The sequence below is a fragment of the Stigmatopora nigra genome, chromosome 8 (assembly GCF_051989575.1).
Source record: "Stigmatopora nigra isolate UIUO_SnigA chromosome 8, RoL_Snig_1.1, whole genome shotgun sequence".
Classification (NCBI taxonomy): domain Eukaryota; kingdom Metazoa; phylum Chordata; class Actinopteri; order Syngnathiformes; family Syngnathidae; genus Stigmatopora; species Stigmatopora nigra.
Genome location: NC_135515.1, coordinates 2,132,501 through 2,158,956, shown reverse-complemented (window position 1 = coordinate 2,158,956; position 26,456 = coordinate 2,132,501). Strand labels below are relative to the sequence as shown.

At 40.1% G+C, this 26,456-nt stretch overlaps 2 protein-coding genes across 7 annotated transcripts in view; both read right to left on the bottom strand.

Moving 5' to 3' along the window:
* LOC144200605 (neurobeachin-like) overlaps nt 1-12,182 on the bottom strand; it is a 124,208-nt gene extending 112,026 nt beyond the window's left edge. Inside the window, exon 1 of the mRNA XM_077722850.1 lies at nt 11,813-12,182. Within this exon, the coding sequence (XP_077578976.1) occupies nt 11,813-12,031 (219 nt within the window). The 5' untranslated portion in view covers nt 12,032-12,182. The remainder of the gene's footprint in view (nt 1-11,812) is intronic.
* A 1,450-nt stretch (nt 12,183-13,632) lies between these two features.
* Nucleotides 13,633-26,456, bottom strand: part of stard13b (StAR related lipid transfer domain containing 13b) — a 36,718-nt gene continuing 23,894 nt past the window's right edge. For all 6 annotated transcript variants that reach the window (XM_077722738.1, XM_077722739.1, XM_077722740.1 and 3 more), the window contains 13 exons: nt 23,239-23,310; nt 22,997-23,078; nt 21,681-21,744; nt 19,914-21,157; nt 19,665-19,835; nt 18,955-19,114; nt 18,524-18,722; nt 18,246-18,459; nt 17,042-17,156; nt 16,757-16,978; nt 15,893-16,110; nt 15,437-15,613; nt 13,633-14,531 (listed from right to left, as the gene is read on the bottom strand). In XM_077722738.1, the coding sequence (XP_077578864.1) occupies nt 14,414-14,531; nt 15,437-15,613; nt 15,893-16,110; nt 16,757-16,978; nt 17,042-17,156; nt 18,246-18,459; nt 18,524-18,722; nt 18,955-19,114; nt 19,665-19,835; nt 19,914-21,157; nt 21,681-21,744; nt 22,997-23,078; nt 23,239-23,310 (3,056 nt within the window). In that variant the 3' untranslated portion in view covers nt 13,633-14,413. The remainder of the gene's footprint in view (nt 14,532-15,436; nt 15,614-15,892; nt 16,111-16,756; nt 16,979-17,041; nt 17,157-18,245; nt 18,460-18,523; nt 18,723-18,954; nt 19,115-19,664; nt 19,836-19,913; nt 21,158-21,680; nt 21,745-22,996; nt 23,079-23,238; nt 23,311-26,456) is intronic.

The window sequence follows — 26,456 nt, the reverse complement described above, 5'->3', positions numbered from 1 at the left end:
AGTGGTGTGTCGCCTTTGGAGCTTTCCTTTGAAAAAGTATGGCTTTTAAATTCTGCGCTACCATGCGAGAAATGAAGTTACGGCAGCATCCGAGAGGCTCTTTCCACTTCAAACCCTTTTCTGATTAGGCCGCCGATGAAGGCTATCGGTCGTCATGGCGATGGCTCGCAAACGCTCTCCTGGCTTTTCCTCGAGCGAGTCTATGGCCAGAAAAGGGGGTGCTTGGGGGTCACAGGGGGGAAATATGGGCAAAATAAATAGGGAAGACAAGACAATACTGAAGAGGAAAAAAATATGTATGCAATTCTCCATTCACTTTTTAAAAGAAAATTCAGTACTCTTATATGTATTCATTTTACATGAATACTAACATGCAAAAACTAGATAGCGTCAAAAACTAACATGTTTTTTGAGAAAAAACATGCCAAACGAAGGGGATAACAAAAAACTATGGGAGTCTACCCTTGACTGTATTTTTCAGTAATCTTATTTTCATTAATTTCACACAAAAACGTGCAAAAACTAGCTAGAGTCAAGAAATATTTGTAAATTTTTAGATTTTATAAAATGATTTGTGGACTAAAAACACAGAAAAATGGATTAAAACGAATATTAACATGCAAAAACTAACTAGTGGCAAAAACTAACATGTTTTTTGAGAAAAAACATGCCAAACGAAGGCTATAACAAAAAACTATGCAAGTCTCCCTTGACTTTATTTTTCAGTACTTCAGTACTTAGTATTTTCATAAATTTTACATGAATAATAACGTGCAAAAACTAGCTAGTGCCAAAAAAACTACATTTTTTGAAGAAAAACATGCTACACAAAGGCACTAGCAAGAAAACTTGGGTCCTAAACCCTACATTAGTGACAAAAACGTAATTTTTCTAACCAAAAAAATGCAAATAAGTTGTTTCGAGCTCCTAATTAACATGTATTCAAATGAAGTAGCGGATTTTACAAAAAAATAGTGCTTAAATTTTGGATTTATTCCCACTTAATTATGAATGTCTCACAGTTGTGTTGAATGTTTTGACTTGACAGTTTGGGGAATTCCACGGGGGGTTTAAAAAAAAAAAAAAATGGAAGACGCCATATCTCGGTAGAATACAATAAAGCCGAGGCTCACGAGCTGGAGCTTTGCGGGAGTGTTTATCGCGCGTTCACCTTGCAGCAATGCGCGCAAGCCATTTGTTATGATGTCGGAGGCCAAGGGGAAAAAGAAAAATGGCACCAAGAAGAACTGAAGACTTTGTTGCTCCAGACTCCAGTTGCTACAAACACTTATTTTCACGGTCAATTATTTAGCGACAAGCCAACTAAAAGATCATATATCAAACTTGGAATATATGGTTATGCGTTACGTCTGAAAAAGGTTATCGCAATGCTAACGCTATGGATATATCGTTCTTGGCAAAGTTTGTTTTTTGTATTCTAAGTACTACTACGAGTGTTTTTCTTTGTGCCATATGCCTTCTGCTGGAATCCGTACTTTTAAATACATTGATTTCATCTATGCAGAGGTCAACCGTGACAAAAATGTTGGTTTTTTTGCATAATTTCAATAGTTTGGGATTTGTAATTGTCTTTTTTCTAACAATTCTATAATTTGTGTGTAGAAACTTGTAATAGTGGGGCTTTAAAACGCTAAGAAAGGATATATTGTTCTTGGCAAAGTTTTTTCTGTATTCCAAGTACTACTATGAGTGTTTTTCTTTAAGCCATATGCCCTCTGCTGGAATCCTTACTTATAAATACATTGATTTCATCTATGCAGAGGTCAACCGTGACAAAAATGTTGTTTTTTTGCATAATTTCAATAGTTTGGGATTTGTGATTGTATTTTTTTAAACAATTCTATAATTTGTGTGTAGAAAATAGTAATAGTGGGGCTTTAGCTTGAATAATTGGATTAAAATTTTGGGAACAACATTATGCAACTATTTATTGTTTTTTTGTGAACACTGACAACCTGTTTAAAACAATACATGGATCAATCAATAACCTTTCGGGTTACAAAGTATCACAACATCGTCTCACCTCCCTACGTGGAACGTGATTGGCCAAAAAAAGCAAAGATGGAAAAGGGCTCAAACGTTACGCATTCAATTGCTAATTTCCGCCTTTAATGGCGGCGTGGGGGTCAGGACGGCTAGATAAAGTAGGCCGAGCGACTCACTCCAAATTCAACTGGTGTCTAATGGCTCTTTCAAATGTCGAGGGCCACACTTCTCCACGAGTCATTACGCGTCGTACGCCGAGTACCGTTGTAAGCGGGCGCTCAAATTAGCAGCGGATGAGCGCCATTAATCCGCCGCTCAAGCTCAGTGCTTTTCCGTGGCGGTGGGCGCCCAGAGAGCTGTCCGTCATCTGATGGCGGAAAATAGCGTGTCAGTCCTAAAGTGTCAAGTAAGACATCCTCCCTTTGACGGAAAGAAGGCCCACCAATGCGTGATTACGTCAAGAAACGCCAAATTTACGGGCTTCACTACATTCACTATGTGTTTTTTTCTGGGGGGGGATTTTTTTTGTTATTTTTTTATGGGAATTCATAAAAAAAATTGAAAAATCACGCTGAAATTTGCATATGGAAGCCAATCAGCTGTCCTCCAATTGCTACTAAAACTCAGCACTGAAAATAAAAAATAAAAAAAAATTGAAAAAAAAGTGTAAAAAATGTTTTAAAAAATTAAAAAATATTTTTTGTAATTATTATAATTTTTTTTTAAACTTGAGTGACCCTACTTTGCTGTTTATATTTTTCGTGGCCATATTTGGTTTGTATTAACCAGGATAATTGATGAATTACTGTATATATAAAAAATAAAGTCCCCCTTAAATTTAATAGGAGCCACATGTGGCTCGAGAGCAAGTGTTCACCATCTTGAAATTTGAACAGATTTATCCAGAGTGCCATAATCAAACGATGCAGTAGACACTGGCAAAAAAAAAATGCAACATTGAGAGTGGGAAGGATTGTTTTTCGATCAATCCGAGAAGCGAAGAAAAACAACACGACAGGCGGAGACAGCCGCAACGCATCCCAGGCGTGGATTGGACGCCAGGCGTTTGATCAAAGTGCCACCCGGCGCGTGGGTTGGCGCACGGGTTTGCGCTACAGTGACTGATGGCTCTCTTTTGGACTTATTGGCTCTCTCGTGTAATTACTTGCGGCAACGCAAGCTGTCAGACGCAATCTGCCCGGCGAGCGTCACGGGCGGAATGAGGTGGGGTCTAACGTCGACAGAGCGGTGGACGTCGCGGGCCGCTAAACCGCCAACGCCGCCGCTGCCGGGCATGAGCGCAGTTAGCCGGATTTTACTGGTCACGCGGCGACATTTGGAAAGACGCTGTCAATTTTGCCTTTGGGGTCAAAGTGTCTTTATGGCAAACAAAGGAAAAATGGCAACAATATTTCCCAATTTCTCGGTTCATGTGTCAAAGTGGCGGCCCGGGGGCCAAATCTGGCCCGCTGCATCATTTTGTATGGCCCGGGAAAGTTAATCATGAGTGGCGACTTTCTGTTTTCTGAATTTAAAAGTAAAACTACATGAAAATGTGAGCATTTATTATTCATTTCACCATTTGGAAAGTAAAAAATAGTCTGAATACTTTTGAGAACATTATTTTACTGTTGCTAATCAATGAGTATGAATGAGAAAATGGATGCAGAAGAGTCTAATGAAGAAAAAATATGATTTAAAAAGGCCATATACACCCATCAAAAGAGCCATATATGGCTCCCGAGCCATAGTTTCCCTACCCCTGGTATAGATGTATATTAAATTTCCTAATTTCCCCCTTTTAAATCAACATCAGTCATTTTTAATCCATTTTTTCAGTTTTTCATTCAAAAATCACTTGTTAAAATCTAGAAATATATTTTTAAAAAAGCTAAAATCACCATTATTATAGATCTATAAAAAACTGAACATTCAGAGCTTTTAATCCAGTTCTTTTAATCCATTTATTAAAAAAAAATCTAAATATTATATCTAAAATGGTCCATCCCACGTGAAATCAAGTTGACGTTAAAGCGACCCGAGTCTGACACCCTTGCGTTAGATGATAACCAAAAACGACCAAACGGATAGCGTCTTATGTTTAGTGAAGAGTAGCGCAAGGGATGCGTGAGGGGAATAGCGGCGGGCTACTTAGCAGCTGCAAACAAGCGATTGTACAATCGGCCGAGCGAGAAGCACACACGGACGGGGACACGCGTCCTGATCTTTAATGGCCGGAGACAGACTTGGCTCGTCTTTGCCGACACGTGCCAATCATTTGCTTGAGTGCGGGAAAACGGCAAAAAAAAACCTGCTTAAGCTGTTGCCTTCTGGTGGACAGCCAATGGTCAAAATATCTAATGTTTACACACCAAGAAAAGTCATTTGAGAGATTATTCATGCTTAAAAATCAAGATAGTTGTTGTCAAGAGTGGGTTTTTTATTCAGTAATTGCTCATCTTTGAAGGGAAAAGAAAATGGTCGTCTTTAAAACGTCAATGATATCATTACGAAATGAGTCATCAAGATGAAATGGCTTGATTTACTATTGTCGTCCTGCAAAATGATGAGAAATGGGAGTCGGGTTTAGATTTTGTTCCGCTTAATCGTTCTGTATATTCTTAAAAAATACATATACAGTTAAACTTAGATTTTAGATTTTGATTGAGAAAATTTGAGCCGATTTCTGTGACCAATCGTGCCTTATTTACTTATTACAACTTAGCTTTTTCTGTGGCCCTTAGAAAGCAAACGTCTGACCTCTGTCCATGGTGCTGAAGGACCGGTAAAAACAATGATTCAGGGAAGCAATAATTGGGTCTATTTTGTATGTAATGCTGATTAATTAATATGTTGTTTAATGTGGTGCTTTAGCAGGACTTTGGCAAATCTATGTTATTTCAAACTTCCACTTAAAGCAGACATGGGCAAACTACGGCCCGCGGGCCACACCCGTCCCGCTAGGACTTTTAATCCGGCCCGCCTATGATGTCCAAATAATTGTAGTTTTTTTTTCCTTTCTCCAAGATGGCGCCGTCACGCGGAAGCCAGTGGCAGTAGCTGTGTCCACTCTTATTAGTTTTTGGTGTTTTACAGCCCCTTTTATCTTTTTTTAAATGACATTTTAATATTTCTTAATACTACAATCCTTTTTACTTTATACTTTTGACTTTAAAGATGATTGATGAGTATGTTAATATTTGAGTCCTTTTTTCTCTCTTTATGTTTCATATGTACAGTTAACGGATGCACTTTTTTATATGTAATCGTATCTTGTACTAACCTGGCCCATCTGTCAAATTTTTAAAGTCAATGTGGCCCCCTTGCCAGAGCTTTTTCTACCCGCTAACACTTGGCGTAGCAATTCGACGGGGACACTCTCCGGGTTCCTTTTAGGCCGGCTAATTCGGTCCCGAATCATCTGCCAGAAAACAACGCGGCGGTTTTAATCCTCCTCCGTTGGCGACTCGGGAGCGCCGCTCTCCAGCCAGATGTTCTTTTCACAGCGGCGCGACTAATAGCATTAGCTCCAGACACACATTTAGCATCTAGCCGTTGCTTGCAATCTGGTCTACGTACGAAAATACAAAGTGACGGGACGTATTCTCGGAACTGAACGGCAGAAAACCCAGAGCAGCTTGTACATCAATAGAAAAAGTCAACCGAATAAAAATGTAAAAACGTGATTAGTCTATAAGCTAAACAATGGGAAATATATGGGATGTCTACTGCCCTAATTCCCTGCACGACACGTAATAACATTTTTTTCTGAAAAATACAAGGGTTGTGTCGTGTTGTGAGCCGGACCATTTTTGATATATTATTTATATATTTTTTTATTTTTATAAATGGATTAAAAGAACTGGATTAAAAGCCCTGAATATTCAGTTTTTTTTATAGATCTAAAACAATGTTTCTTTTAGATTTTTTTAAATATATTTTTAAATTTTACAAAAATATTTTTGAACTAAAAACACAAAAATTGGATTAAAAATGACAATTATTGATTTAAAAGGGGGAAAACCTGGAATTTAAATATACATCTATACTCTACTTTATACTATAATTTGATCCTAAAACACAGTCAGCACTCATGATTTACTTTCACGGACCACACAAAATGATGCAGGGGGCCAGATTTGGCCCCGGGGCCATCAGTTTGACACACTATATATTAGTTTCTCACTTTGTAAGTCCAGAACCACATTACATTCAAGTCTTTAGGTCATTTTTTCCCTTAAACCCATATACCCCCCCACCCCCCCCAACCCCCATCTACTTTTAAACCCCAACATTTGCGATAGTACATGAACAACGTGACGTGACATTTTCTTCGCAGTGTAGTCGCCCAGGCTGAGACAGCCGTGTTAAAAATCTGTCTCGGCAGTAGAGTGAGCTGGGTCTCAATTCCATTCTTTGTTTGGGCAGCCCCCCTCCCTCGATAAAACCCCCCTACCGCCGCATCACCCCCCAAAAAAGGAAAAGCCCGGCACGCGTCTGCTCATTTGTATGGAGATGAGCTGCATCTGTGATGGAGTTGAGCCGGATTGTTCGCTGTGGCGGGGTGACGGAGAGTCGGCATGGCGCCAGGTGGTACCCGGGTAGCCCATACAAAAGTGCAGCTTTATAAAAAATATAATAATAATAAAAATAATAGACAGCACAGCATCTCAAACATGTTTTTTCAGTATATGAAGCGATATTTGACTTTTCTAAGCTAACGTTTCATTTCAAAATAAAATATTCTTGTTGCCGGGCGAGGCCTTTTGAAGGCAACTCGTTAACATGCCCTTCACTGCCCTTGAGCAAGGCAATCTCGTAATGCTCTTGCGGTATTCTAGACACAACGTAGACAAGCTGTCGGGAAGAAAAGAAAAAAAACATGGGAAGCAGCGTTGGCATTTATAGGAGCCATGTTGGATGGGGCACTGCAATCTGTTTGACCTTGAATAAGTTGAAGAACAAGAGTTTGATTCCTTTTATGATAATGAAAATCGAATTTATGAAAGGTTGTGAATGGGTATAGAGTTTAAATTAGGGGAATTGACATGGATTGTTGTTAAATAAATGGGAAAGTGTTGTTTAGGGGGGGCTTTTAACTACTAAGATGAAAACGGGATTCACTGTTGGTGATTTTAACTATTGAAAAAAGGGAAATTATTAAAAAATATGAAGTTTTACAAAAAAATTGCATGCTATTATTTCGTCTTTTTAGATTATGCAGATTAGCTGCATTTTCAATTATTGGCCCGAATATAAGACGCTGTTTTTTTGCATTGAAATAAGACTAAAAAATGGGGGTGTTCACAATTTTCTACATCCGGACGTAATACCTATTCACAACATTAGATGGCGCCAGATATCATTAAAGTCAATGCCGAACACTTTGAGGGTTAATGCAGTTATCTCAATTTTGTTATTTTATTTTGTTATTTATATAAGTGATCATTTGTTAGATGTATTGTCATTCTATTTTGGAGATAAAAATTGAATTTGGTGTTAGAAAAAATGTTGTTTTTTACGCAGTTGAGTCTTAGAAAAGGAGGCTGTCGTCTTATATTCGGGCCAACATGGTCATTTCTGTAAAGGAGGTCAGATTGGTCTGGATGTCAGCGTCTTGGAAGTATTTTTGGACGCCAAGAAATAAAGCGAGCGAGACACGCAAAAAGATTTTTCTTATCTTGGAATGTTTGGTTAGCTGTCGAGAGCCAGATGACGCACGGATGAATACCAAGGGATGAGCAAATCCATTTTTATTATGGCTCGTTATCCTCTCTTCCATATTTTTACTACATATAGATAGATTGGGCCATTTAGATATAGTCGGAGTGCTTCATTATCCCTTCACGGCATGAAAATGTGATGCTTAAATGTCACATTGATTATAGACTCGAATATTAATCTGTCAACATTGTTTCATTGAATTGAAGCTGTAAAAAAGTAGCAAAAAATTGATAAAAACAGGATATTTCCGGTTTTCGACTGATATTTTTTAACGTCAAAAAAATATATTTATGCTACTTCCTTTTAAAATGTAAAACAAATTAAAATATATAAAGGAAACCGTTTTTTTAATACATTTTTTTCAATAGTTAATGTTTCCCCTCCCCTCATTTGAATAATGTATATGGACTCAATGTACATTAAAAAAAACAAAAAAATCTAAATAGCAAAGCGCTTTTATTTAATAATTGATATTTAACTCAATAATTTACAATATATGACATTATTTAATTCATTTGATCACTTATGTAACACAATGTATTATATATTTTAATTCCTTTCTAGCATCTTCCCCTTATTTATTCTTTTTCTATTTAAATTCACTTTAATGTTGACTTTTACTTAACGATGTTTATATTTCACTCTAATAATTCCTTTAATTTTCCTGCTTAAGTTTTCTATATCCAAGTAGAGAAAAGCCACACCACAACCACCATAAAAAATATTTAAAAAAATAAAAAATGATCACGAATGGAAATGGCATGACTAACTGCCTGAAATATTACCGAGGTTTATTATCCAACCATAAAGCAAGCAGCGAATCCCTAGCTGGGTAGCTCGTAAACATGGATGGGGGGGGTGTTTGGGGGGTGTGGGGGTCTGCCGGGCGAGCAGAAGCGTCCCCCGACCGACTACGCCAAAAGCTTTTATGATATACGCCGTCCATGCAGGCGTCTCCAGGGCAAAGCTAGGCGGACCCATATGAAGGACGGGTGAAGTAAGGAGGGAATTAGACCTGGCTGACATGGAGGAAATGGACCCCCGCCCGCCCTTTGCTCTACTTTGAAAAGCAGCTGCGGTCCGGGCGCTGGCAAATATTAAAGAATAGGGCTGTTTGTTATCGCTCACTTTAGCAGCCATTTTTGCTCATTGTGTGGAGAAAAGCAAGTGAAAAACAGCCTGGAAGGGGAAAAAAACGAAGATCTTTTTGAAAGGTCTGAGGGGGGAGCTTTTCAATGCAGAAAATTGCATGTTTTGGAGGGAAGGGTTTTGGAGATAGGCATTTTTTTGGCAAATGGCTGGCTGCCATTGATGGTGAGTGGTGATGTGTTGGAACCGGGAGAAAGATCTCCCAGTGGATAAGGATTGGATGTCGATTGTCGTCAATGGCGGGTAGGGCGTTGGGAATTGAAGGTTTGGGTTTCATATTAGGCTGTCAAAACCCAGTTTGGGTTTCAAATTAGGCTGCCAAACCCAGTTAGGGTTTCAGAGTAGGCTGTGGAACCCCATTTGGGTTTAGAATCGGGTTTCAAACCCAGTTTGGGTTACATGGTAGGCTGGCAAAACCAATTTGGGTTTCCAATCGGGTTTCAAACCCTGTTTGGGTTATAAAATAGGCTGCCAAACCCAGTTTGGGTTTCAGAGTAGGCTCCGGAACCCTTTTTGGGTTTCCAATCGGGTTTCAAACCCAGTTTGGGTTACAAAATAGACTGCCAAACCCAGTTGGGGTTTCAGAGTAGGCTCTGGAATCCCATTTGGGTTTCCAATCAGGTTTCAAACCCAGTTTGGGTTATAAAATAGGCTGCCTAACCCAGTTTCGGTTTCAATTAGGCTGTCAAACCCAGTGTGGGTTTCAGAGTAGGCTCTGTAACCGCATTTGGGTTTCCAATCGGGTTTCAAACCAGTTTCAGGGTATCAAATGAGGGTCAAAGTTGGCAGGCAGTGTTCAATTTGGGCAAATACATGATCAGGTTGTCGCTCCTAAAGAGAACCTGTTTGACAATGACACTCCATTTCCAAGTGATAAAAATAGCCAGCATATGTCAAGGTGTAAAATTGTGGTCACATCCAAAGGCCCGTGCCAGATGGTCATCACGCCGTTGAAGATTTGCGTGGGAGGCGCAATACGCCGCCGTTCATAGAAAAAAATCTTGCGATTACCAACATGGGGTCCAACCACATTCATCACCACTTCACCGAGCCGCCGCCAGCTTATCCGACGCAATTACAAGAGTTCAAAAGGATTGTTTTAAACTCTTAATTGGGGGCGCCGTGGGAAACTAAACTGGTCATTTGACACAGCGATAAGTCACCGCACTTTTGTCGTCTTAGTCAGCACAAGATACGATACAAATAAAAAAGTGCATCCGTTAACAGTACATATGAAACATAAACAGAAAAAAAGGACTCAAGTAATAACATACTCATCATTAAAGTATAAAGTACAAGGTAAAGTAAAAAGGAATGTATTAAGAAATACTAAAATGTCATTTAAAAAAATAGAAGGGCAGTAAAACACCAAAAACAAATAAGAGTGGACAGAGCTACTGCAACCAGCTTCCGTGTAACAACGCCATCTTGGGGCAAAAAAAAAAAACATTTGGACAACATCGGAGGGCCGGATTAAAACGCCTAGCGGACCAGATGTGGCCCGCAGGCCGTAGTTTTTGCCCATATCTGCTTTAATCCATATAGACCCATCAAAAGAGCCACAAATGGCTCATGAGCCATAGCCTCAGTGTAAAATAGAAGCATAATATTTCAGCGTGGCTTGTTTTTGCTCCAATTTGTACTTACATTTCCTCTCATGGGTTTTATAAGACCATTAACAGCAGTTAGTGCTTGTTATGAGCGCCAATGCTTTGACGGCTATTATTTGGACTACATACAATAGTAGAGTCGTTCAACCAGGCGTAACGTTAATAAGCTTCGCGTAACCGCAATATTTTGCCGCTTTGCCTGGACGTGCCGTCCGTGGCGGTCAAAATAGGGTCATTGTTTGGACTCCATTTGAGACTTTGTCAAGTGGGAATGGGTTTTTGTCAATTCTACTCTGGTTTGTATCATCTTTTTTTAATGGTTTGTTCCTGTAGACAAGAAAATATCTGAGAAAAAGATAAAATCATTTCGTTTGAGATATACTCGGCACAAAAGGAGGGAATTGGATGAAATGAGCCGCCGTTGTCGCCGCAATTGTCGTCATTAAGGCTTGAGTGTAATGATCAGGTGTTTTTCCGTCAAAAAGGCTTGATTGCGTAATCTGCAAGTGATGTCATTTATTTTACTCGGTGCTTTTTTGCGGAATCGGTTAGTTAGAACTTGATTTTTGCGACGGGCAACGAATAGCAGGTTTTTTTGGGGATGTTCTGCGGAAATATATTGAAAATTAATCATTTTGGAAATGTTTTTTTTGGTGTTTTTTTTCACCCGAGACAGTGGCGCTATGCTGATTGACAGGTCATCTTTTAAAAAATGCAAAATTAATAACAATGCATAAAAATATGTTGATGTAATAGGTTTTAACAAGTCCCGTTGTATGATTTAGTAACATTTTAAACATTTTCATCACATTTCATCACAATATTTTGTCATTTTTTTATGCAAAATAGCATCAGCAGCATTTTCCAGCCTCTTCCCATACCCACAATGCAATGCAACTAACCCATCATGGCATAAGAAATACAGTATCGTAAACAACATTCAAAAATATACTTTTTTAAAGAAACATAGGCAAAACTGGAACATAACTAACATACAAATAGGAACAAAATTAACCCCCCAGACCTCCTACTCATCTCTTTCCTGACCTTTGCACCCCTGAGATAGTCTCCAGCACCCCTGATGTACTTACCTCATCAAGCATCATCCAATAAAGTTGCGTTCAAACTAAAAAACTATCCTCCATCTCTCAACTTTTCTCACAAAATCTAACAAAAAAAACACATACAAGCTTCCCCAGGCCATTCATTTTAGACATCCATTAATATACCATATGTTTACCCACGCCATAATACAGGTGCACATCATTAATCCAGAAAAAAAGCCTTAAAAAATGGGGAAAAAAAACATAGGATTGACTTACCAAATTGAGGACGGTTTCCACGATGTCCCGATTGCTGACCTCCCCAGCTCGGATGAGCTCACTTAGGACGCCGAATTTGGTTTGAATGTCTCGAATGGGTACCGACGGGTCGATGACGCCCGCCGGCATCAGTGCGGTGCCCACGGCGGACATGGCCGCCTTCACGCCGGCGTCGCCTGGAGCGGACGCTCGCTCCATTACGGGCACGGAGCCCGGCATTTTCTACACCGATCGAGTCCTTTTTCCTTCTTACGTGCTTTATCCGTCCAGGAGAGAGGTTAGATCGTGAAGAAATGCCCGTTTGTCCAGCCGTTACCGGTCGGTTCACGAACCCGTGCAGCGTCCCACCACGCTCAGCTGAGCGCGTGTCTAGTTCAGCGTCCTTTGGAATGGTCGTGTTCTGTCGCTTGTGACCATCAGTGCCCTCTGGCGGCAGTATACGGAAGTGCCAATTTCATTTGCATGAAATGTATTTCCAGCAGCGGAATAAATGTAAACAGGGACCTGTTTTATTAAGAGGATCCATAATTTGAGGATTGGGATCAGAGGTTTGGATTTACTAAACGCTAAAATGCATTGGTTTTAGAATATGGGTGTCCAAGTGGAGGCCCGAGGGCCAGATCCGGCCCCCTGCATCATGGTGGACCGCCCACCAAAAATGTATTGTCATACAATTCAAATGAAGTTTATTGATGTATAGAGAATATGAACTGTAAAAACATTCTTGAATTTGACTTATTAGTAAAATATAGAATGAATGTATTGAAATTTGGAAAATGTTAGCTTCAGAATGTAATACTAAACATTGATGCTGAAAACAATTCAGTGTTATTAATTTACGTTAAAAATGTGTTTCTGGTCATCAAATGATTTGATACAGTAATAATTAAATCCATTGCAGAAAATTGAGAAAAACAAGGAACCAAAATGGAAAACTTCTCGTTCAATTTCACACACGGATGCTTTTCATTGACTGACATTTAATTCGGTTTCGAGTCAGTAAAAAAACGTAAAAATACATCTTTTACCTGTCTCATTGGACCTAAGATTTAATTAAACTAAAAAAATCTTTATTCTTGTCCTACCAGAGGAAAAAATAATAATATTAATACTAATCCTGAGAGCGTCATTTATCAGTTTTCATTAGAAGCCATTGATGGCTATTGAGATTGACTCTATTGCTAACAAATTGTAGCTCCATAGCCAAAACCTTGAAATGAACTTCCTTTATTTGGAGATATCAAACAGTCATTGAGGTTAATTAAACTTCCTCAGGTGTAATGTAGGCACTAGCTAATGGATTCTGGGTTGTTTTGCAGCAGAAGCATGAAAAGCACCTTTTGTTCCATTTTGCTTTAATGCAATGGATATTACCCAGGTGATCATCTACTTAAAAATATATTTTAAAAGGGCCTTTTTTTGGTCAGAATAGAGTTTTGAGAGTTGGCTCTTACAATACAATTGGCTTGGAATATTTTTTTCAAGTTGTTTCTTCATATTAATAATTTCATTTAAAAATATACCTGAAAATACCATTAATATTACAACTTCATTTAAAGAATATTGTTTTAAATGTTAAACCCTAAAAGTAAAATCTGAAACCATATGATTTCCCTTTTAAAAATTACCTTCATTAATAATTTAGTTAAAAAATACCTGAAAACAATTAAATGCATCCCTTTAATATTACAACTACATCTAAAAAAATACTGTTTTAAATATTAATCCCCAAAAAATAAAACTGAAACCATATGAATTCCCTTTAAAAATGTACCTGCACTAAATTCATATGAAAAAAAATAAAATATTGCAGAAAAAAATACGATATATTCCACTTTAATAGCATCTTTGACACAAACTGTCCACTAGAGGGCCCCCCTTTACTTTACTCAACTGTCATAGGCTTCTAAACATCCATCTGGTTTGCATTGAAATGAATGGAAAATATTATTCTGGCAGCTTTATTTAAAAAACACACACTCACAGACACATACACACATACACACACAAACAAATACATATTTTTCTGCCCCTGGCACATTAAGCAGGTTTAACCAAGTTAAACCATAAGTCATTCTCAAGCAAACCAGGTCCAAATTGAATAAAAACAATGGACATCAATTGCAATACTGAAGTAAAACCAGTTTACATTGTTTTTAATCATAACTCACGATATATGAAATAACCGTACGATGAATCCCTTCACAAATATCCAATATATATATACACGTCTTATATCCACAAATGTATATACACGGGCAATAATAATAATTATAGCTTTAAATCTGCATATAATATGAATATGTACATGCTTCTCAGAAGCATAAAAAAGTTTGAATGTCCTAGACATCGTATATAATATAAGAGTATTATTATTTCCATACAATAACGTACGACGGAGGTTTTTCGATTATCGATGGATATTAAATTCCATAATTTTGGCAGGAAGATTGATTTTTTTTCCCCTAAATAAGCTCCACAGTTAAAAGATGTACTCGTTTGTTATTGTGCAAAAAAACACAGGAGCTTAATATGATATGATATATTTCAATGTGCCTTCGTTTTGGGGTTTCCGCGCTAATTTTTCTTTTTTCATGAAGTTCATATTTTGGTCTCGGGACCGTCTGCGATGAGCGGCTGAAAAGAATTGCGGATCCGAGCGGCTTCTGCGGCGCAAAGATGGCCGAAGGCTTTGTTGTACCATTCCGGAGTCCGACCTCTGGAAGACAACAACAACAAAAAGCCACTATTAACGTGTACAGTGACATTGACGCACATTTTGGGCCAAAAATCAACTATATGAGATCTCTTATCTTGTCTTATCTTCTATTTGCATTAAAACTCCATAGGCTAACCAATTTAGTCACTTTTTGTACCAGATAGCCTATTTTTAATGACCACTTAGTCATGTTGACTACTTATTTCATTTGACTAATTGTTTATGTAGATTATTAATTTATTTATTCATTGAATATTTGATTAATTTGAAAATTATTTTTGGTTTATCTTTTGATTAATTTTAGATTATTTTTGTATTATGTTTGGTTTATTTTTTGATTAATTTTAAATTCTTTTTGTATTATTTTTGGATGATTTCCTTATTATTTTTTGATGATTTATTGAATTTTTGATTTTTTTTTGTTGATTATATTTTGATTATTTCCATATTATTTTTTGATGATGTATTGAATTTTTATTATCATTTTTTAAATTATTTTTGGATTATTTCCTGATTATTTTTTGATTATTTATTGATTTTTTCTTCTATTTATTCATTTTCTGAACCTCCTTTTCCCCACGAGGGTCGCCGGGGGTGCTTGAGCCAAAAAAAACATTCACACTCATACCTAGGGCCAATTTAGAGTGTATTAATTTTTCTAAAATATATGATTTATTATTGCACTTGATGCTGAAACTTTAAATCTCATTATATACTATCACAATGACAATAAAAGCATTCAATTCAATTGAACCAAAGTGAGTCAGACTCTTCTACCCTAAAGCAGTCCAAATTGTCATCCATCCAACGTCCCTTAAACTACCATCATTACCTGACAAAAAACGAGACACCCTGGTATCGAAAATGGATATTTTTTGGGGGGGGAACAAAACATAGCCACTTACTTCAAATCCACTCTGCAAATATGAGTGAGTCTGGACTTTCCTGAGCCGCAGGGTTCCAGGAGGTAATTGGACTCCAACACAATAGCTCGCACTGCTCCGACAGGAGGACAATCGTCGTGTTGGATGGAGACGGAAACCAGGGAACAGGCGCCTTTGGGCAAATCTGTCCTCCACGACCTGGTGAGAAAAAAATGACTTTGTCAGAATAAAAAACACGCCACAGGTCCTCGATTTAAGACAACCCCCAGAAAACCCAATCTGTCTTCAAGTCGGAAACTGTCAAGTTAACCGCCCACCATTTTGGATCTGTTTTACACATCAGGCACTCAAAAACAGAAAACAAAAGTGGCGTTTGTTTTACGAATTAGCGTCAAATGTCCAAAACCCGACACATATCCACGTTTTGCCCATATTTGGGAATGTTTCGCTTTATTTGACCATAATCCAAAGGCTCACCTGAGGACCACAAAGTCTCGACTAGGGTGAGGAGGCATCCGATTGAGGACGTAATGAAAAACCTCCGTGTGCTTGTCGAGGGTCTCGCACACTTTCCATTGCAACAAGTCGATATCCCACATGTGGCGTTCCCGTAGGACGCGGTTCAATACGACGGACGGCGGCGCTTCAACCTCCACAGAAACCCTCCAGCGCCTTAATGGGTTCCCGTCGCCCACCTGCAAAAGCAAAAAAATATAAGAATGTTACCCCTACGACCAAAGAAAATGCATTTCACAAAATATTACGTGGTACAGTACGAATAATAGATTCAAAATGCATCATAAATGATTCTTTTCGGTGGATATAAATATTACGGTGGCTGCACTTCCACTCATGACCACTAGTGAGCAGCAATGAGCTGTCGGGCAAAAATAAGACAAAATAAATGTGCTGAAAAAGCTGGCATGTTGAACTACTTCAATCAAAAAATGTAAAAACTAGACTTAAAATTTTAAATGCACAAACCAAAATAAAGTGTTCTAGTTTATTTACTTTACGGAAAAAAAGGAACATTAAGAGCACATGTGTCGAAGTAAACTTTACTTTTTTTAAGCTAATGTTTTGGCCTGTCATTTATTTTATACTTGTTTATTATTGAGTTCAATATATCTTTTAAAATGTTTTTATTTTTAGAATCCTGCATTCAAGCAGTTTTGGACAAATTCAATCCGAATCAAAAACTGAAAATGATCCGAAACTACAACAAAATCCACTTTTTCGCTATGCAAAAATCTCAAGCATAGCATAAATTAATTGTAAAGGCACCACCAAATACAGCAAAAAAATCCCCTAAAATAAACTAACGCTAAGGTCGACACTTACCTTTTTATAGTAGAGCTCGGCATTGTCACAACTCCCACAAGACACCCAATATTTGGATTTTTCGCGGGCCTCCCTCCGCAGGTTTTCCAACCTTCCCTCCACGTGGTTCTGGTGCGTCCCGTAATCGTCTTCCAGCTGCTTGTAGATCTCCTCGAAGGTGGGCGCGTGCAAGTCGGCCTCCACGTACGAATTGCGCGACTGGGTAACCATTTCGTGAGGTATCTAATGGGAAAAGTGGAAGGTAAAGATCTGACCAATGAAATGGGTCCGTCGTGGTCGTGGTACCTCAAAGAGACGGTTGCACTCGATGATCATGTGTGCCAAACCCTGTGTGGCCGCTAAGTTCTCGTTCAGGTCTTTCTGGTCTGGTCGGCCACTGGCGTACTTCTTCCGCATGGCCCTGAGTTTGATGGAAAAACAGGAAGCCCGTTATTGTGCCGCTAGGTGTGTCAAAGGGGCAGCCCGGGGGCCAAATTTGGCCCTCCACATCTTTTTGTGTGGCCCGGGAAATTAAATCACAACTTTCTGATTTAGGATCAAATTAAAATGAAGAGTATAGATCAGGGGTGGGCAAACTTTTGGGCCCAGGCGGGGGCCATATCGACTTTAAAAATGTGACAGATGGGCCAGGTGAGGACAAGATAGGATACATATAAAAAAGTGCATCCGTTAAGAGTACATATGAAACATGAACAGAGAAAAAGGACTAAAGTATTAACATACTCATCACTCATCATTAAAGTCAAAAGTATAAAGTACAAAGTCAAGTAAAAAGGGATGTATTAAGAAATATTAAAGTGTTATGCTGCAGTTTTACTGAATGAGATGTGGCATTTTTGTTGTAAAATAAAACACAACACACACACACAAACCACAGTTGGAATCCCGTTTCCTTATTGGCCAAAGACTCTTAGCGGATGTGTTGTACGCCAAGCCAACGTGTTGGTTACGTTTAGTTGCCGTGACAACCAGCGTTTTAGTTGTTTTATCGGAAAAAATAGTTAATACATGGCTTTGCCCATATAAAAACAGCGAGCCTGGAACACTATTTTCCATTGAGTCACATACTGAAATCATTACCTCCGAAAACAATCTTATTCCACAATTCAGATCCAAAACGTTACAAAAAACATTTTTTACATCACAATTCCAATAGTCTGAATTTGGATCCTTCATTTTGATGGGATTCCATCATTAAATAAGTGAGTCAAAACGTTTGGATCGTCAATGTGTTGATGCGTTGCACACCAATATAAAGCCTGTTCTTAGCAGGGTGCCTCTTTTGATCCTTTGAGAAACTACTTCATTGCTCTAAAAGTCTAAATTAAAGAGCTTTACTTTGTTTGTCGCGGCCTGGTGTCATAAAACACCAAGAGTGGCCAATGTTCTTTTTAAAAAAAATAACGCCCCGAGGCTAGAAACGAGTCTGGCACCTTTTTAATGAACGTCAGTTGCAAAAAAATGACACTATGGCGAGGATTTTACTTACCTGGGGGAGAGATTGTCTTTCTTGAGTATGTTAAGATGGAAAAGGGATGGCGCCAGGCATACGGCGATGTTCATAGGTGTCATCTGGTTCTCGTCCACCGAAGACGTGACGTCACTCAAAAAACACAGCAGGGTTTGAAGGACTTCTCGGTTTTCGTCCGACATCAGCATGATAGCGGCTTGGACGGCTTGTAATCTTTGGTCCTTGGGTACGTCTGAAAAGAAATATTGATGAGTGGAGTCTTGTATGGGGGCGGAGCCAGGCTGATGTCAACTTACATTGGTAGATGTGGAGAAAGGTTTCGCCCAGTTTGCTGGTGAGAAGTGGTTCGGGGAGATCTCGGAAGAACTGTTTCACCATATCCGCCACGTCGTAAGCGGATTGGTCGTCGTAGTCTACGTTGTCCGGAGAGTTTTCGTTCATCTGCCTCAGCGATTGGATTCTGGATTTGACGCCAGATTTGCGAAATAGTCCCACCTAAAGGTCAAAATGGTTTGTTATGTGCTTTGGGTTATGACAGTAAAAATATTTACCGTATTTTCAGGACTATAAGGAGCACTTGAAAGTCTTAAATTTTCTCCAAAATAGACAGGGCGACTTATAATCCAGTGCGCCTTATATATGGAAACAAATTTAAATGTGTCATTCATTGAGGGTGTGCCTTATAGTCGTGAAAATACGGTAGTTCAGTTTTTTTTAAAGATCTGACCTGGTCCAGACACTGGCTCCTCAGGAATCGCAATGCCTGCTGAAGGCCGAGTGGCAGCGGTTGTCCGGAGCGTTGGACGTGAACAATAAGGGGAACGCCAAACACGTTCTTGTCCTTGTAGTCCGGGACTTTGATTCGTTTCATGAACTTTGGCACTGCCCTGGGGGACACAAGAACACATGATGTCAAAGACGTTGGGGGAATCCGTGGCGTGGGGTGCTCGGACGTTTGGTCATCAGTGTTTTGGTACCTTTTGGTCACCGGTCAAATGGTGACAGAGTTGAAACCAGCTTTCAAAATTAGATTCGTGAGAGAGAGAGTTTATATCTAAGAGAGAGAGAGAGAATCTAATATCTAAGTACTGTTTAATATCCAAGCAATGTTGAAAACAGTAGATATTTAGATATTAAACTCTACTTATATTAAACAGCACTTAGATATTAAACAGCACTTAGATATTAAACAGTACTTAGATATTAAACAGTACTAAGATATTAAACAGTACTTAGATATTAAACAGTACTTATATATTAACTAGTACTTAGATATTAAATAGTACTTAGATATTAAACTTCTCGCTTAGATATTAAACTCTCTCTCATGAATATAATTTTGAGAGCTGGTTCCAACAGTAAACTCTCTGTCACCAAAAGACCGGCGACCAAACGTCCGGTCACGGTGGCATGGTAAGGTGTGGTGGAGATACTGACCAGGTCCAGCCGTGCTTGTTGGACAGAGAGTACTTCTCCATGATGGCGGTGAGGCGGAGCAGGGAGAACTTCTGCAACAAGCTCAGCTGGCCTGCCGACTGATTGCTGATCTGCAGCGACGCCACTGAGTGGCTGAGACGGTTCGAGATCTGAAAACTGGGCCAGCGTAACCTGCAGGAACCAAAAACAGCGCCAAGCAGAGTCAGAGTGGCTGTCTTTCCACAACGGCAACGATCATTCAGGTCTTACCGATTGGGTCTGGTAAGCGAGGCGCCCACTCCCGAGTCCCTCCGTTCCCTGAGCCCAGTCGTGTCCCCGTCCGAGAGAGAAACCCCGTCCCCGGCGCTGGGCCAAGTCCGGTTCTCCGCCACGGAATCGGCCTCCAGGTCTAACTGGATCCGACCGGGCTCCTCAGACTTAGACGCCCCTTCCCCGCCGGGCAGGACATTTTTGGACCATCTGTCCACGATCTGCTGCAGACCGCTGACATGCATCAAAATGTCGTCCAAGTGGGGGAAGAGGTCTTCTTTCTCCAGATCGATGAGGTCCCCGGTACTGGCGTAGAGGTGGGAACCTGGGACGTTGTCGTAGACGCTGATCCGGCTCCCCCGCGAACAACACCGTGTGACGGGTCGGCCTTCCTGCCGGCAGGAAATCAGCACCGAGTCTAGATGGACGCTTCCCGTGTGCCAGTTGATAGAAGCGCCGTTGGACGGCGATAGACTCTCGATAGACAGCGCTTTGGGGAAAGTTCCGGGTTTGTGGTCCTCGGGGATGTGGACCACCAGGTCCTCGTAGGAACAGAATTCGTTCAGACGGTTTTGTTCGGCTACTCGGTAGCCCGAGAAAATGTCAACGTCTTCCAAGTACATGCCGCTTCGTTTATGGTCGGCGCGGGATTGTCTTCGTTCTTTTAGGCTTGGCGTGCTAGCGGCGCTACCGCTGGAACGGGCGCTACCTTCGCTGCCGGATCGGGACGGATGGCCACGGGATGGCTCGACGTCAACCGTGTTTTCGGGGGAATGGTTCTCCCGGCGAGGCATTGGGGCTCCGATGACCTCCGAGGACTTACGGTTTCGGGTTAGAGTCCCCCGAGAACGCAACGTCTCCATACGTCTTAGGAAATCTTTAGCACGGGCGCGGCTGGTTTTCCCGCGTTTCCGTAGCGACGAGCCGTGGCGGCCCGCGTGAGCCGTGGAGTCGGGCATGAGCGCCGAATCCGGGTGGGCCCGGTCGGATCCGTCTGAGTCGTCGGGACCCCTCGAACCACTTCCCCCGCTTCCCCCGCTGTGGAGTGAAGACGCTTCTGGTTCGCTGAGATCTGTCAGGACGCTTTCGCTGCTTGTGGTGGTCCTCAACGGCGCCGGATCCCCCGTAGAGGCATCCCCCAGGAGGCCGTCGATGTCCTGAAGCCTGGACCAGCGCCGACTACTGCGTTCAAAGGTCCATTTGTCGCTGATGGCGAACGGGTCGTCCTCGTCCGAGTCTTCGCTCTGAAGGGGCGTGACATATAAACATGAGTGAGTGAGGATGAGATACCCGCACGCTATCGTTGTTTTCCTATTGTATCATCAGCCAGAAAGCTATTTAAAGCTAAATAGGTTAGGTTGCCAGGTATAAGATTACAGACAGCGTAATTGTTATCACTGGGAAGGACAATGATGAGCGCAGGAATCCCTCCGGAGTTCATAACGTTACGCAATGGGGAAATGGAGATGCATTTCAAAACATGCTGCCATAAATAGAGCCGACTCATCAGAATACTGTACATGTGTCAAAGTGGCGGCCCGGGGGCCAAAGCTGGACCGATGCATCATTTTGTGTGGCCGGGAAAGTCAATTATGAGTGCTGATTTTATGTTTTAGGATCAAATTAAAATGAAGAGTATAGATGTATATTAGATTGTCTGATTTTTTACCCCTTTTAAATCAATATTTGTCATTTTTTATTCATTTTTTGTGTTTTTAGTTCTTTTCTATTTCAATTAGACGATGAATAATGGCAGTCCATACTTACTTTCTTCTTTGGAAGGTTGACATCAAGTTTCAATGAAGCACACTTATTTAAGGTGTTGAGGCGTCTGAAAGGGAAAATAATCATTTCAGTTGTATTTAACTTTACCATTCAATACATTTGCTTTTAACTCATTTAAAGTTATTTCTTAAGTATAAATGCATTTAAACCCGACTCTGTTTTTGCAAAAAAACAACAAAAATACCTCCAATGTGCAAAATATATGCTGAGAATAAATCAGAGTGAAAAAAAATACAAAAATCGACATCAGGACACGCCCACTGTCAATTACAACAAATTATTTGACATCTTACCAACGATTACATAAAAAAAATGATATTTTTTTTCCGTGTGATTGACGTTTCAATTCCTGAAGGCGAAAAGACTCCACTAAAAAGGTTAGCCAAACAATAAGTTGCCATGGTTGTTACTGTAGATAGCAAAAATCTATCAAAAAGTGGGGCGGGGCCTCTTTTGGTCAAAAGGTTTCAAGAGCTTTAAACTTGGCTGCTATAAAAAGGAGGTTTTTAGCGGATAGTATCAATCATATCAATCGGAATTATACATCGCCATGGGCCAATTTATTTTGGTGCCGCAAGATGGCGGGGGCAATGGCTGCCTTTCCGTCGGTCCCCGTGGCCACTCTGGAATTTAGATGAGTTGCTTTAGGGCCGCTTGGAGGAGTCACAGTGTGTGCGTGGATTCCCCCCCGAGCCAGATTTTCCCCTCTCTTCATTGTCGCCGCGGTTACCGTGGCGACCCCGGCGCTGTTTTCGAGTCTTCTCGGAAGAGAGGAGCCATAATGGAGCCGTAATGGAGTTGTATTGAAGAGTGGGGTTTTTTTTATGGCTTAATTGAGTTTGACGTTGTAAAAAAAAGTGGAAAAAATGGAAAGAGAGTATACGTGGAGTTAGCTTGTTTCGCTAATGTGGAGTGTTAAAGTTATCTTATGGTTTTATTGGGAAGGCCTGAATCTGGTGCCAATGGTTGGCTGGGACAGGGTCTAGCACCCCCGCAACCCCTTTGAGGATAAGGGTATATTAAATTTCCTAATATTCCCCCTTTTAAATCAATAATTGTCATTTTTAATCCATTTTTTCAGTTTTTAGTTCAAATATCATTTTGTAAAATCTAAAAATATGTAAAGAAAAGCTCAAATAAACATTGTTTTGGATCTATAAAAAATATTTAGGTATTTTAATCCAGTTCTTTTAATCCGTTTATTTAAAAAGAAATCATAATATTATATCTAAAATGGTCCGGCCCTTATGAAATTGAGTTGACGTCTAAAAAAAACAAAAAAGTAAAAGAGCATTCACCTGCAAAGCGGCTCGACGAGATCTTTGTCCAGAAAGTCGTGGTCTCGTTTGACGTGGCTGATGTCGATGGGGAACTGGAAATCTTCAGGGTCAAAAGAATGGTACATTTTTTGGGTATTTTTCTCCTACAATATAACTTTGACACATTTACTGCAAATAAATATTGAATATCAGCCTCCTCCACCACCTAATAATCGTTATCAGTCTTGACCAATCCATATTTTTCCAATGTTTTTGTTTACCTTCAAAGAGCTGAGCATACTGGGGAAATCCGGCGGCCCTCAGCCAATCGCACGCCTCCTTGGCCTCCACTTCTGCAAAGACACCAGACGAAAAGATCATGCATTTCTCCTTCAAAATTCCAAACATCCACGACACACACTTTTGTCAAAATAAGACAAAGAATGACAACGACGCTCATGTTTAGTTTTCTGAAACCTCATTGGCTGTCACCGACATCCAATCCAATTCATTATTTCAACATGACCCCTCCCACAAACCACCTACAAACCCCCCCACCTAAGAGATAGGTAGCAGGGATGTGACCTTGGCGCTATCCGCCTTATATAACCAGCGGCGCAATCTTTTTTTTTTCTTTCTCTCTCTCTCTTCGGGAGGCTTTTACGGCGACAGAGTCTCGAAGACGCGCTAATCTGTGTTTTGCGCATCTGTAAAAAGTCGAGGTGCTCATAAAAGAAGGCGTGTGTTCTGTTCCTTTCTTTCAATATAAATAACCTTGCCAGACGCTTCATTACCTGCGCCAGCTAATCACGTTCAACCAATATGTGTGTATATGTGTATGAATGTGTATATATGTGTATTTTTGTGTATATATGTGTATAAATGTGTATATATGTGTATAAATGTGTATATATTATGTATATATGTGTATATATGTGTATACATGTGTATACATGTGTATACATGTGCATATATGTTTATATGTGTGTATATATGTGTATAAATGTGTATATATGTGTATATAGGTGTATATATATGTGTATATATGTGTATATATTATGTATATATGTGTATATATTGTGTATATATGTGTATATATGTGTATACATGTGTATATATGTGTATATATCATGTATATATGGTATATATGGGTATATGTGTACATATGTGTATATATGTGTTTATGTATATGTGTATATATGTGTATATGTATATGTGTATGTGTGTATATAAGTGTATAGATGTGCATATATGTGTATATATGTGTAAAGATGTGTATAAATGAGTATATCTGTGTATAAATGAGTATATCTGTGTATATGTGTATATATGTGTATTTATGTGTATATATGTGTATATATGTGTATATATGTGTATATATGTGTATAAATGTGTATATATATGTGTATATATATGTATATATAAATATATATATGAATCTTTGCATTAATAACATTAAAAATCGATTCATCTGCAGTGAAAAGATTGAGCATTTGAATTTAACAGACTTTTGCAATACAACTCCCCAAACGTGTCACATCAAACAGCGGAGAGACGGCAGAACGTAAAGACATCAAGCGGACCCGACCCGAGCCGCGTCCACGGTGGAAAGCAACAGTTGGCGCCTTCCCACCAATGCTAACGCAACTATTTACTGCCACTAGTAAGTGAAACACTTGGCCCAACCGACACCTCGCTTTGTTGTTACAAGGCGCTTCTTTACATTCACAAAACACATCGGCAATTTAACACTTTTGCCGCAATACTGTTCGCCGAGATACAATTGGCCTCGATCTTCAAATTGATTGGATGTCTGCTCTCAGTTAGGAAAGACAATAACATAAAAAAATGGATGCCATTTTAACAAATACATCATCTAAAGGAATTGCAATACTTTGTGATACTCGCATTTACATCCACAACCAGTAAAAAGTCTAAAAATGCTTTACAAATTAACAACACAATACAAAAACTAAAGTTTACTCACAAATATACGTACTTCCCATCAACTCCCTTCCCATAAAATGGACAACTTTCCATTGACTAACTCTTCCCAACGTTTAACTCCACCAACACAATGTATCAATTCCCCGTTTGGCGCCACGGGGTTTATCCACCAACCCAACAGCAAATCAATGAAAAGTGACTTTGGTCTTCAGCCCTGACCTCCAACTGAATAAATATTAACAGTTCCCCCACCTCCTCCACGTCCGGCCTTGGATAACTAAAAAAAACAACTAAATTCTACTGTTTACCCCGTCAACGCTCGGCCAATGACGCCCGTTCCTATCTGCCGCGTTCCCACCGACGTGGGCGAGAAGTCCGAGTCCGAGTCCCGGCTTCCCCGCCAGGTGCCCGTATCGTTACGGCGTCCCCGCGGCGAACCTTGGCCTGGGAATTCCTCCGTGTGGGGCATTGTGAAAGGCGACACGGAGACATTCTGTCCTGAGGAAATCTCCTCTTCGCTTAAAGGGCCGGGCACGCCGCCAAGGAATGAGAGTTTGTTTGCCTCGGACGAGCCGCTACGCTCGTGACCTGTCAACGGCGTGGAGTGGGGGGGGGGGGGGGGGGGGGGGGCTGTCAAACTCGCCCGGAGGGGGGGTACGGTCATGCCAACACCATCTCATCTGAGTTGGGACATTTTATTTTAGGCCTGAAAGACATCACTGATTGGCCTCCATTGACTAATAAGTGTTTTTTTTTCCATTGGGTGTCCATTTTGTGTCAGTTTCTGTAAATGTTTAGGTCATTTATAGGTGATGTTGTAATTTTTTGTTGGTCTGGGCCAGGCTTTTTGACGAAAAAAGGGACAAATAATTCATATTTTCCAATGTTATTCCTTGTGAGAGCCATACTATGAATTTAAAAGTCAAAATACATACATGCTTTTTCAATTTTTTGTGTAATTTCACCACTTTTAAAGTAGAAAAAAATGATTATTTTATTAAAAGATTCTTATGCTGTTGCTAATCAATGAGAGAATGCGTTCCAGAAGAGTCTACTGCAAAAAAAAGTCAATATTAAATCAGTTCTAGATGTAATATCTCAGTTCTGTCACCAGCTGTTTCCATATTTTAGCTCACAGGTTAGCAAAAAGCCAAAAGAGCCACATGTGGCTCCTGAGCCATAGGTTCCCTACTCCTAGTCTGGGCAGATATACAACCCTGTCAATTTTGCATCATTTCCTATTTATTTGAGGGGAGTTTCCGGAATGTTTCTTAGTATTTGATAACTCCTGACGGCTTTGGGATATTTTTAGATGACTTCCTGTTGGTTTTGCGACATTCCAATGTTCCCAATGACTCATTGGCTGCCATTCAAGGCGCCGTTTTGACAAAGAAGCAATAGGAAATGGAGCAAAGTGCAGTAACATCTGGTTTTGTAGCGCCCTTGTCATTTGGTGGCCGGATTGGAACCCTAATGGGACACTTCCGGCCCCCGAGCCGCAGGTTTCACACCACCCGGTGTGCCCAGATGGACGTGCGGCGCTTTGAACGGT